The 13,541-nt window shown below is 44.1% G+C and overlaps 1 protein-coding gene across 1 annotated transcript in view; it reads left to right on the top strand.

Moving 5' to 3' along the window:
* Positions 1-13,541, top strand: part of LOC124606918 (neprilysin-4-like) — a 734,039-nt gene that overhangs the window by 597,349 nt on the left and 123,149 nt on the right. The window contains exon 8 of the mRNA XM_047139027.1: positions 12,990-13,202. Within this exon, the coding sequence (XP_046994983.1) occupies positions 12,990-13,202 (213 nt within the window). The remainder of the gene's footprint in view (positions 1-12,989; positions 13,203-13,541) is intronic.

Raw genomic sequence — 13,541 nt, 5'->3', positions numbered from 1 at the left:
ACCCGAGACAGAAGCCAATAGGCAGTTCGACGGAAAATCGTCGAGGAAAGCAAAACTGACGTTCGCGAAGAAAGTGTTAAAGGACCTGTACTGTGTAGCAAAGGGAGAATCGCACAGGAAATGACCGCGGAGAAGCCCTCGGACGTTGGCGCGCCAGGTAGATATAGTCTGCGGCCGCGAGCTCGGCTCCAGTTCACCAACAGCAATGGAGGGTGAGGCTTTGACAATGCCAACCACTCGCGCTGGCGAAACGTCAGTAAAATCATCAGACGAACGTCGGCCGAAGCACCCGAGACAGAAGCCAATAGGCAGTTTGTCAACAAGTGGCCACGAAAGCCTTAACAATTTTATTTTTTCCGACAGTTACTAACAAGGGAACCTCCCCATCGCACCCCCCTCAGATTTAGTTGTAAGTTGGCACAGTGGATAGGCCTTGAAAAACTGAACACAGATCAATCGAGAAAACAGGAAGAAGTTGTGTGGAACTATGAAAAAAATAAGGAAAATATACAAACTGAGTAGTCCATGGGCAAGATAGCCAACATCAAGGATGGTGTGAGTGCAGGAGCGCCGTGGTCCCATGGTTAGCGTGAGCAACTGCGGAACGAGAGGTCCTTGGTTCAAGTCTTCCCTCGACTGAAAAGATTACTTTCTTTATTTTCGCAAAGTTATGATCTGTCCCTTCGTTCATTGACGTCTCTGTTCACTGTAATGAGTTTAGAGTCTGTGTTTTGCGACCGCACCGCAAAACCGTGCGATTAGTAGACGAAAGGACGTGCCTCTCCAATGGGAGCCGAAAACATTTGATCGCAAGGTCATAGGTCAATCGATTCCTCCACAGGAAAACACGTCTGATATATTCTATACGACACTGGTGACGGCATGTGCGTCACATGACAGGAATATGTTGTCGACCCACCTAACTTGTACACTTGGCGAATGGGTAAAAAGATTCTTCTACCTTGCCCGATTTAGGTTTTCTTGTGGATGTGATAATCACTCCCAAAAAAAATGATGAAAACATAACGGACGGACAGATAATAATTGTCTCAAAAATAAAAATTTACGCTTGAGTGAAGACTTGAACCAAGGACCTCTAGTTCCACAGCTGCTCACGCTAACCACGGGACCACGGCGCTCCTGCACGCACACTATCCTTGATGTTGGCTATCTTGCCCATGGACTACTCAGTTTGTATATTTTCCTTATTTTTTCATAGTTCCACACAACTTCTTCCTGTTTTCTCCATTGATCAGTGTTCAGTTTTTCAAGGCCTATCCACTGTGCCAACTTATAACTAAATCTGAGGGGGGGGGGGGGGGGTGCGATGGGGAGGCTCCCTTGTAAGAAATGCGACCACTCTGATAGTAAATCACGAATCCAGTCCCACAACTGAGACGATGCTCCATAGGCCCACAATTTGATTAGAAGCCGCTTGGCAGAATGTGGGCGACGATGGAAGCAGGGAAGATGAAATACACGCCTTCCAAGGTGTCTTCTGGTAGCTCTTGAAATCCTCTTTATATGAGTCATCTGGTGACAAAAACTGTTCTATAAAGATAGACGCTATCAAATATGCACGGCGAATGAATGTCTGAGTACAACACTGCTATTTTAATCAGTGTAGGACCCTTCATGTTCACACAGTAGTTACACTGGGCTTCAGTGTCAATTCATTGTCAAATAGACCGTCAGCGTTGCTAAAGCGAAATGTAACCATCTTTTCCGTAAGAAACAACGGTTCGGCATGACGTCAATTGTAGGTTACTGTTAACAGTTTTCATGTCACAGTTTGAATATGATGATCAGGTGGCAGATTTCCTGATTTAATTAATGCAATATTCATAGATGAATGGGACAGATTCCAAACGGGAGACGGTCAACGACGTATGTTTGAGTGCTGAACGCATTCCTTTGTCTCAGATAAACATATGATAACGTACATTTAAAAATTATCGATTATCTTCCGGAGTAACGACAAACGCCGGCACGAAGAAGGAGAACGCAAGAGCAGAGAAGTCTGCGAGACGACGTCAGCCGATAGCCCGCTGACTGGGACGTCACCACAACAGGAGCGGCCTCTACAAGAAGAGAATACAAGAGCCGCTGCTGCCAGCCTCGGCCGGACAGGAGTAGAGCGTCAACAGCACGCCAGGACAGCACAAGACGCACACCAGCAGAGCCGTAATCCTAACTCTTATATTGACACTTGTGCCTTACATTAATTGCTTGAATGGACATTGTCTGTAGCGAAGGACATTGGTTATTTGCTTCTCGCCCACTGCTTGCGACAACTAATTGTAAACCAAAGTTAAGTATTGCAGCACCATTCCCCCTTTCAGTTTTAGAACAAACGCAAGGACGGCTGACATAGTGTTTAGTGTATCTCAATTGTAAAACAGTTAAGATCCTTAGACGCCAGGAAGCCATAGGGGCCCAGACGGTGTCCCCATAAAATTATATGTTGACTATGGTTATAAATACAAAATCAAATAGGGGTACTGCAGGAGTAGGTTTAATAATGAATAAAAAAATAGGAGCGCAGGTAAGCTACTACAAAGAGCATAGTGAACGTATTATAGTGGCCAAGATAGACATGGACGATACATAGTTTGGACAAGAATAGAATAGAAGCTTTCGAAATGTGGTGCTACAGAAGAATGTTGAAGATTAGGTGGGTAGATCACGTAACTAATGAGGAGGTGTTGAATAGGATTGGGAAGAAGAGAAGTCTGTGACACAACTTGACTAGAAGAAGGGATCAGTTGGTAGGACATGTCCTGAGGCATCAAGGGATCACAAATTTAGCATTCGAGGGCAGCGTGGAGGGAAAAAATCGTAGAGGGAGGCCAAGAGATGTATACACTAAGCAGATTCAGAAGGATGTAGGTTGCAGTAGGTACTAGGAGATGAAGGAGCTTGCACAGGATAGATTAGCATGGAGAGCTGCATCAAACCAGTCTCAGGACTGAAGACCACAACAACAACAACAACAATGCTACAAATATAGCACCATTATTATCCATCATCTATCAGAGATCGTTGGAGCAGCGGAAAGTTCCACGGGACTAGAAGAAGGCCCAGGTCATAGCAATCTATAAAAAGGGTTGAAAATCAGATGCACAAAATTACCAGCCAACTTCACTGACATCGATTTGTTGTAGAATCATGGAACATATTTTGTTTTCGGAGATAATGACCTTTCTAGACTCTGCGAAGCTCATCTGCAGAAACCAGCACGGTTTTAGGACACAGCGGTCACGTGAGACACAGCTGGCCCTCTTTGTGCATGACATACAACAGTCTCCAGATACCGGCTACCAGGTTGATGCCATATTTCTCGACTTTCGAAAGGCGTTCGACTCAGTTCCGCACTGTCGCTTGCTAAAAGAAGTGCGCGCTTACGGTCTATCCGATGACATATGAAGTTGGATAGAAAGTTTTCTAACAGACAGAAAGCAGAATGTCGTCCTGAACGGGGTGACTTCAACAGAAACAAGCATAACTTCAGGTGTGCCCCAGGGCAGAGTAATAAGTCCTCTGCTTTTTACGATTTATATAAACTATCTGGTTGATGGTATTGACAGCGGCATTAGACTGTTTGCCATGATGCTGCAGTCTACAGAAAAGTAGTGTCACACGGAAGTTGTGAACAAATGAATGAGGATTTGCAGAAAATAAATGCGTGGTGTAATGACTGGCAGTTATCTCTCAATATTAGTAAGTGTAACCTGCTGCGTATAACAAGACGAAAATCCCCATAATGTACGAGTACAAAATAAATGCCCAATCTTTGGAAGTGGTAACGTAGGTCAAGTATCTGGATATGACTATTCTAAATGATTTCAAATGGAATGATCAGATTACACAAGTAACGGGTAAGGCAGACTCTAGATTGCGGTGTGTTGGTAAATCCTGAAGCGATGCAGTCCTTCAACAAAGGAAATAGCTTACAATACGTTAGTCCGTCCAGTCTTAGAGTATGTTCGTCTGTATGGGCCCCTTACCAGTTGGGTCTGATTCAAGAGATTGAGAAGGTCCAAAGAAGAGCGGCAAGATTCGTGACTGGTACATTTAGCCATTGCGAGAGCGTTACAGATCTCATAGAAAGTTTGGAGTGGGACACATTTGCAGAAAGACGGCGCGCTAAACGGAAGGGGCTGCTCACACAATTCCGATGTCCGATCTTCACCGAGGATGTAGAGCATATATTATTACCACCAACTTTCAAATCGCGCAATGATCACCATTAAAAGATAAGGGAAATAAGAGCTCGTACTGAGGCGTTCAGACAGTCGTTTCTCACTCGCGCGATCCGCGAGTGGAACAGAGGCGGGGAAACATGACTTTGGCGTGAATTGTGCCCTCCGCACACACCGCTTGGTGCCTAGCGGAGTATACATGTAGATGTAGATGTAGATTGTCAGTCTACTTTGTTCTAATAAAAACCATTAATGTGATTTGCGCGAATTGTTGTATAGTTATCCGAGAAAGCAGCATCCTCTAGGTGCCCTAAAAGCGACGAGTGGGCAGCAGCCCACAGATTACACAGCTGGTCATGCTAAAGAAAGGATTTGTTCGGCACTGTGGCCCACACCGCTGATACAGGCTTGACACCAGTACATCTGTTGTGTTCAAACATTCTTTGAAGGAAGCTTACCAGAGGTTAACCACCTGGCGACATCATCAACGTCGCAGAGAAGGGGGGAGGGTGGGCCGTACGGAGAGAGAGAGACAGAGAAAGAGAGAAAACAGAGAGAGGGAGAGGAAGAAGGGACATAAAGAGAAATAAAAGTTCAGCTGCAGCGTCCTCTTCTCCATCGTTCGTCTACTCCCGGTCCGAGTTTTATTTACGTAATCTTTTTTTCGTCGCCCTGTACTCGTATGTGATAACTAGGTTGGCAACTCTGGATTACGAGCTCGATGCAGCCCTCCTTGCTTACAATGGTAGTTCCGTGTTAGATGAGGGACACTAAAGTAACACTCGTAAAGACTTTTGTAATAAAAGTGGTAATGAGAGCCACACATAACGCACTCTTATTACAGGAACTTTCCACACCCAGGCACCTATACGGCGGTTCGAGTAGCTCACACCATCCACTGAGAACCACTCCTCTTAAATTGAAAACTGAGCACTTTCAGACAGATTGCAGCCCCATACGCTACTGCTTAACACGGTCGCTGCGTGTGGCGTCCTCTCCTCTCTATCCGGCCATACGGTTTTTGCACTCTACGTGCAGAGTTACTTCTCATACACTGCACATGAGACTGCTGCACGCTCCCCTAGAACCCCCACACAGGCCCTATACTGCACTCCAAACAACCGACAGCCCTTTGTTAGAGTCCCTGTACCCGTCGTCCACGAGATCAACGGCATCAAACTGGGCCATTTAGCAAACTATCAGTGGTCAAACTAAAAACTACATTCAAAGAATACCACATGGTATGAGACAATGGTTACAGCGTTAGACTCGCAAGGACCAAGTCCTACCCTAATTTTTTTGCGTTTTCTCTATAAACTTCTAGAAGCGACTACCGAGATGGTACTCTCTACACGACAAGACCGTTTTTTTACCATCCTTGGTCCAGTATCAGTTTTCAGTGTTCTTATCACTGATGGGAAATTACACACTATGGTTCCTTTCTTTCTAATGTTTGTATGATGAATTATAGTAATCTGATTTAGTGAAATGTATAAGAGGCAGTCAAATCAAAATGAGGCAGATGGAAGAAGCAAGTAAACTGTTTATTATTCCACATGTAATCGCCATAACTCTCGTTACATTTATTTCACTGTGAGACAAGACGGCCAATTCCTATACGGAAAAATGTTTGCGCTTGCCTACGGAACCATGATTCTACCCTGGCGAGCACTCGGAAAAGCAAATCGATGATAACGATTGTCTTTCTTCAGGGTTCAAAAAATATGGGAATCGCATAGGGAAGGATCGCGAATGTATGTAGGTTGTGTAAGAACTTCCTGACCAAACTTCTGCAGCGTAGTCGAAACAATCTCGGCAACAAGTGCACCCGAATTTGATCTGCTCTGAACGAATAGGTGCACATCTGGGTGCAATCATGGTTCCGCAGGCAACAGGAAATATTTTTCCTCAGAACCATTTACCGTCTTGTCTCGCAGTTGAATAAAGGTATTAACTGTTATGACAATTACTTTTCAAATAATAAACTGTTTGCTTACTTTTTTTCCTTCTGTCTCGTTATCGTTTGGCTGCTCCTTATATTACTATAGTGGGTGGCAGAAACACTAATGCGAATGTATGTATGCCATCTGTTACCGTAAGTTACCATAAGCAGTCACCTTTTAGTCTGCAAGCCTTGGTTAGAGTGTTTTACCAAATCCTTTGCCTTTACAGGACCTGGCATTTGCTCCAGTCGCTGCAGATTCAGTAAACCACAAAACAGTCACTAATAGGTGATTACATATTCTTAGATTACCGTAAAGCGTTGGTACCACAATGCGGGCTGTTAACGAAGGTACAACCATATGCATTAGGTTCCCAGGTATGTGAGTGGCTCGAAAAATTCTTAAGCAACAGAACTCAGAATGCTGTCCACGACGATCAGTGTCCGTCAGAGACAAGGGTATCGTTAAGAGTGCCCCAGGGAAGTGTGATTGGCTCCCTGTCATTTCCTATATACATAAATGATCTGGCGGAAAGGATAAGCAGCTACCTGCGGCTATTCGCTGATCGTGCTGTGGTGTATGGGAAGGTGACGTCACTGAGTGACTGCAGGAGGATATAAGATGACCAAGACAAAATTTGTAGTTCGTGTGATGAATGTCAGGTAGCTGAAATGTAGGAAAATGTAAGTTAATGCAGATGAGTAGGAAAAACAAAACCACAATGTTCGATTAAATATCTAGGCGTGAAGTTGTATAGGCGATATGAAATGGATCGGCCATGAGAGAACGGCAGTAGAAAATGCGAGTGGCCGACTTCGGTTTACTAGGAGAATTTTAGGAAAGTGTCGTTCACCTCTAAGGGAGACAGATTGTACAACACTGGTGCGACCCATACTTGAGTTCTGCTCGAGTGTTTGTGGTCCCCACCAGGTCGTATTAAAGGAATACATCGAAGTAATTCAAGACGGACTGCTAGATTTGTTGCCCGTAGGTTCGAACAACAATCAAGCATTACGGCAACGCTTCTGGAACTCAAATGGAGGGAAGAGAATCACTCGAGGAAAAGTTTTGAGAAAATCAAGAGAACCAGCATTTGAGGCCGACTGCTGAACGATTCTACTCTGACGCCAATGTATATTTCGTGTGAGAACCACGAAGATAATAGTAGAGAGAATAGGGCCCGTGTGGAGGCACATAGATAATCACTTTTTGCTCGCTCTATTTGAGAGTGGAACAAGAAAGGAAATGACCAGCAGTGGTGCCACACACACTGGACGGCGGCTTGCGGAGTACGCATCTGGCTGTAGACGTAGGCGCAGAATACGACACACACACACACACAAAACACAGTATATGTATACTTCACATTACATCAGCAGCAAGACAATGTTGTCTAGTTTCCATTTTGTGTACAGGAGTTTCCATTTTCTTGCCTTTAAAACTGACTCAGCATCTCTCCATAGTGACTGATATTTTGAGCTGAAAGAAGATATTACTATCCATTGCAGAGTTTTTGCTCAGATTTTTAACAGGAAGAGAAACATAAAAGTGTGAAAACGTGTTGTGAAAGGTGTGCTCAGTTTTTGACAGGAAGAAAAATGTAATAGTTGCACAAAGAAATAAAGTTGCAAAACTCATCCTAAAAGAAATCTTCCAATGTACCAAGAAAATAAAGCACAAAGAAAAGGAAGCATAGAAAAAAGAAAAAAATCTACATTGTACTGTAATGTTATCTTTACAAAGGCAGAAGTGTTTTATTATTGTTAACTTGCCTCAGTTCTTTTACCAAACTTCTCTTCAGTATTATCTAACTAGTCCTACGTCGTTAAGAACGTACTTACGTTGCCCAACAAATACTTTCAATAACCTTTTTCAAAAAATTTGCTTTCGTACATCGCATAGTGCTTAACGTATGTAAACCACTGATCGAACAGAATTGAAGATTACACGATTTGCTGCTCCATATATTTTAACTATTCATTAATGTCCACCTACCATAGATTGTACAATATTACTGATTGGTGATTTTTTGACATGGTTGCTATGGTGAGGAACATTGTCGCATTTTTGTGTCATTTTAAAGAACAATGAAGCACTAGATGAAATCTCCTTGGCCTGACATAATACTGAGTAACTTAATTTTTGAATTACCTCTGTACATTGCATACCACTGAAAAAAATATGGCGAGGGAAACGAACATATATGTTTCAGAGGAAGGTATAGTGACAACGAGTAATGTTTCAGGTTATCAAATTTACGAGGGCTATTCGGAAAGTAAGGACCAATCTGTCACGAAATGGAAACCACAGTGAAAATCAAAAACGTTTTGTTTGCAGCCATTTGTTACACGTTCCACCTAGCTCTCGGCATAGTCATCCGTCCGACTTAAACACCTGTCATAGGTTCGAATCCTGCCTCAGGCATGGATGTGTGTGATGTCCTTAGGTTAGTTAGGTTTAAGTAGTTCTAAGTTCTAGGGGACTGATGACCACAGATGTTAAGTCCCATAATGCTCAGAACCATTTGAACACCTGTCGTAGCGATGTACCAACTTCCCAATACTATCGTGATAGAAGGCAGCCTCCTGTGCTTTCCGACAATTTTCTGTACTGGACTGCAGCTTGTTTGTGCCAAATGTTGTCTTCACGCCAACGGTTCATGTGAGCAGATATCAACATCAGAAGGAGCCATGTCTGATGTCAAACACGCGGCAGGGGCGTGCAGCCAAGAATTGTCATGGGGAAGGAAATGCATGACAGGTATGTTAGGCGGGGTTGCATGAAATCAGGCGAAACGTCTCAGCAGACACCCATACTTGGTGGGCGACACTACTGCTCACCTTTAAGCGCTCACTGCGTGTTCAGTACAGAAAATAGTGATGTGACGTGCTCGACGGAAGTACTAGATACTGCCCAACCCATCTGTTCATCGAATTTTCACTGTCGTTTTCATTTCGTGACCTATCGAACCTTACTTTCCGAATAGCCCTCGTAAATTTGATAATCTGAAACGTTACTGGTAGTCATGGTACCTTCCTCAGAAACACGTATGGCCGTTTCACTCGCCATTTTCTTTTCAGTGGTATGTGGAATGTGTACAATGATAATTCATAAATTGAGTTACTCAGTATTATGTCACTCCAACGACGTATCATCAAGTGCTGCGCTGTTCTTTAAAGCGACACAGGCACGTGACAGTGTTTCTCACCATAGCCTCAAAGTCTCTGTAAGCAAGGGTCAGAATGTTGTACAATTGTTCAATGCCTCGACCGTAGAAATCCCCTCCTTGGCCACAGAGCAAATCGAGAACCATCCTTTGGCACTGTGAACGTCCTCATCGTTGGAAAATATCTTTCTCCCCAGATATCTTTCAGCTTTCCGACGTGGCTTGGTGCGAAACCTGACTTCCCAACCAGCATCACCCACATCTGTGCGGCCTGTGTTAAACTGATGGCATCGTTTCACTATGGCTGCACGTGGCATAGCGTTTTATCCACCTACCGCCAGAGTGACCCGGTGCATCTCAGTGCACTTTACGTTTTGTCCACAGAAATCACATCGTCCCGCATATTCAACTTTGGAATAAGTTTTCAGGTGCTGCACCACTTCACTCCCGCACTGTGTTGCACCTGTTATCCGTATCATAGCAGTACTGTGTGTGCTGGAAACTCCAAACATGTACTATCTTCTGACAATGTGCCATTTTCCTTGTTGGGCTACTATCTTAGTGTGGTGTCACAAGTTTAACTTACTTTCTGAAATGCCTACGTATCAGATGTAAAAGGTTTGGAAATTAATGTTCAGAAAAACCGCCATGTGTTTCTAGAGTTGTAAGAATATCATAGTCTACCACAGACTATCATGAAGTAGGCGTAGACTGTGTTAATTTTTCTAGTAGCTTTGGCCAGTTAAGGTCGTGCTCGCATTATCTGTACGTTAGGTATGTCACATACCCAACGGGTGTTGCCTCATAAAGATCGCTTTCATTACGTTTGCAATCAATGTATTACTAGATTTCTCTAAAAACCGGAAACTCTCAGCCATCTGGAAACCGAGTGAGGATATACGAGGGCAGTTCAATAAGTAATGCAACACATTTTTTTTCTGAAACAGTGGTTGTTTTATTCAGCATTGAAATACACCAGGTTATTCCCCAATCTTTTAGCTACACAACACTATTTTACAACGTAATATCCATTCAATGCTACGGCCTTACGCCACCTTGAAATGAGGGCCTGTATGCCTGCATGGTACCATTCCACTGGTCGATGTCGGAGCCAACGTCGTACTGCATCAATAACTTCTTCATCATCCGCGTAGTGCCTCCCAGGGATTGCGTCCTTCATTGGGCCAAACATATGGAAATCCGACGGTGCGAGATCGGGGCTGTAGGGTGCATGAGGAAGAACAGTCCACTGAAGTTTTGTGAGCTCCTCTTGGGTGCGAAGACTTGTGTGAGGTCTTGACTTGTCATGAAGAAGGAGAAGTTCGTTCAGATTTTTGTGCCTACGAACATGCTGAAGTCGTTTCTTCAATTTCTGAAGAGTAGCACAATACCATTCAGAGTTGATCGTTTGACCATGGGGAAGGACATCGAACAGAAAAACCCCTTCAGCGTCCCAGAAGACTGTAACCATGACTTTACCGGCTGAGGGTATGGCTTTAAACTTTTTCTTGGTAGGGGAGTGGGTGTGGCGCCACTCCATTGATTGCCGTTTTGTTTCAGGTTCGAAGTGATGAACCCATGTTTCATCGCCTGTAACAATCTTTGACAAGAAATTGTCACCCTCAGCCACATGACGAGCAAGCAATTCCGCACAGATGGTTCTCCTTTGCTTTTTATGGTGTTCGGTTAGACAACAAGGGACCCAGCAGGAACAAACCTTTGATTATCCCAACTGGTGAACAATTGTGACAGCACTACCAACAGAGATGTCAAGTTGAGCACTGAGTTGTTTGATGGTGATCCGTCGATCATCTCGAACGAGTGTGTTCGCACGCTCCGCCATTGCAGGAGTCACGACTGTGCACGGCCGGCCCGCACGCAGGAGATCAGACAGTCTTGCTTGACCTTGCGGCGATGATGACACACGCTTTGCCCAACGACTCACCGTGCTTTTGTTCACTGCCAGATCACCGTAGACGTTCTGCAAGCGCCTATGAATATCTGAGATGCCCTGGTTTTCCGCCAAAAGAATCTCGATCAGTGCCCGTTGTTTGCAACGCACATCCGTTACAGACGCCATTTTAACAGCTCTGTACAGCGCTGCCACCTGTCGGAAGTCAATGAAACTATACGAGACGAAGCGCGAATGTTTGAAAATATTCCAAAAGAAATTTCCAGTTTTTTCAATCAAAATTGGCCGAGAAAAAAAATGTGTTGCATTACTTATTGAACTGCCCTGGTATAAACGGCCAGGTAATCTCCAGGATATTTCCTTTCTACATATTTAACCTCTTGTCTGTCGGTTAAAAGTAAATATTATTTATAGCAAAAGTGAAAGTGTCAATTTTTACTTCAGGTTTTTGTTCGCCAATTGTTGATTTGTAAAGTGAAACAGGGGGATGTTGTAGTAAAAGTAAAGAAAACAGCTTTATCTCGCAACGCTAGAAAACGCAATTTCCTCAACAAAACCCCATAACAAAAATATATCAAACATCGGTTCAATACTTTGTCGAACTTACATAAAACATGTTTCTGATATTCATAACTAAATTTAGCGTTTAGCCGGCCGCTGTGGGCGAGCGGTTCTAGGCGCTTCAGTCCGGAACTGCTATGCTGCTGCGATCGCAGGTTCGAAATCCTGCCTCGGGCATGGTTGTGTGTGATGTCCTTAGATTATATTATTACGTAGGCTTCCGCGGCCAGAGTCAGTCGACGTAAAAGTTTTCTGGGTTTGGTACCGCGTCATAATGTAAAAACTACTGGTGCTATAGAAAAACCAACGTTTCGGCCACGATTGCAGCGGCCTTCTTCTGACCCAGTCATCCTTAGGTTAGTTAGGTTTAAGTAGTTCTGTCTAGGGAATTGATGACCTCAGATAATAATATATATATATATATATATATATATATATATATATATATATATATATATGTGTGTGTGTGTGTGTGTGTGTGTGTGTGTGTGTGTGTGTGTGTGTGTAATGTTTGTGCATGTAAACTGTACTTGCACCAAAAGTAATTGTTTTGTTTACATAAATGCGCAGAAGTTACACAATCGACTGATTTTTATTTCTTATAAAATGCAATTTGTATTGCGTAAGGATATAAAATGCATAGTGGAGTAATAGTCAATGATGTGTTGTGCTGTGTTAATGATGTGATGTGCTGTGCTTCGACTCCCAGTTTCTCTGTTACACATTCTTTCCCTTCGCATGCTGCCATTTAGAACATCATTTACTTAGCGCACCTGCACTACCGCACCGTAGTCTTGATAGATCCTAACTCTACTAGTTTCACTCCCCCAATGAGAGCGTCTTCAGATGCAGCTTCAGGTATTCGCTACCCTGATGGCAACTCGTTAAAGTTTGAAATCTCTGCTCAGCGCCACCACTAACGCAAAATGGTGCAAGCTGGGTGCTTATCCTGCTTACAACATTCTGTGTCGACGACTGTGCTGACCAGAGCTTTGAATCTCTAACATGTTGCTGTCAGGGGAACGCATACCCAAAGGCGCTCTCGGTTGTAGAGTAAAACTGGTAATAAAGCAAGTAAGGCGCTACAGGTAGCGGTTTCTCTGAACGTTAATTCGAAAAGGCAGCCGTGTCCCGGGTGGGGATGCCTGCGTTTGCCACGTATGCCCACGCCGTCAGCACTGCCAACCTGTGAACTCTGCCCCCAGGTGGACCAGGTGGCTCCGGGCATCAGCGAGCGCTACCTGCTGGACCCGGCGCGCTTCGCCACCGAGCTGTCCGAGTACCGGCGCTACGTCCGCGACATGGTGCACGCCTTCGAGCGGCGCCTCGACAACAGGGTCGAGCCCGAGGACGACATGGAGGCCTTCGCCGAGGGATTCGCCGACGAGATCCTCACCTTCAGCACCGAACTAGCCAAGGTGAGCCGCTGCCTGCCGCGCCAAAGCTGACCAACACTCCAAAATAATCTCCAAATCTCACAGTCGCGAATAAAAAACACTCACCCACAGAGTGCAGAATTTGTTGCTTTTGATCACATAACATATTATTACACTACTGGCCATTAAAATTGCTACACCAAGAAGAAATGCAGATGATAAACGGGTATTCATTGGACAAATATATTATACCAGAACTGAAATGTGAATACATTTTCACGCAATTTGGGTGCATAGATCCTGAGAAATCCGTACCCAGAACAACCACCTCTGGCCGTAATAACGGCCTTGATACACCTGGGCATTTAGTCAAACAGAGCT

The sequence above is a fragment of the Schistocerca americana genome, chromosome 3, assembly GCF_021461395.2.
Source record: "Schistocerca americana isolate TAMUIC-IGC-003095 chromosome 3, iqSchAmer2.1, whole genome shotgun sequence".
In the NCBI taxonomy this organism is placed as follows: Eukaryota; Metazoa; Arthropoda; class Insecta; order Orthoptera; family Acrididae; genus Schistocerca; species Schistocerca americana.
The sequence above is the reverse complement of the archived record's forward strand: the minus strand, read 5'-3'. Positions and strand labels throughout refer to the sequence as shown.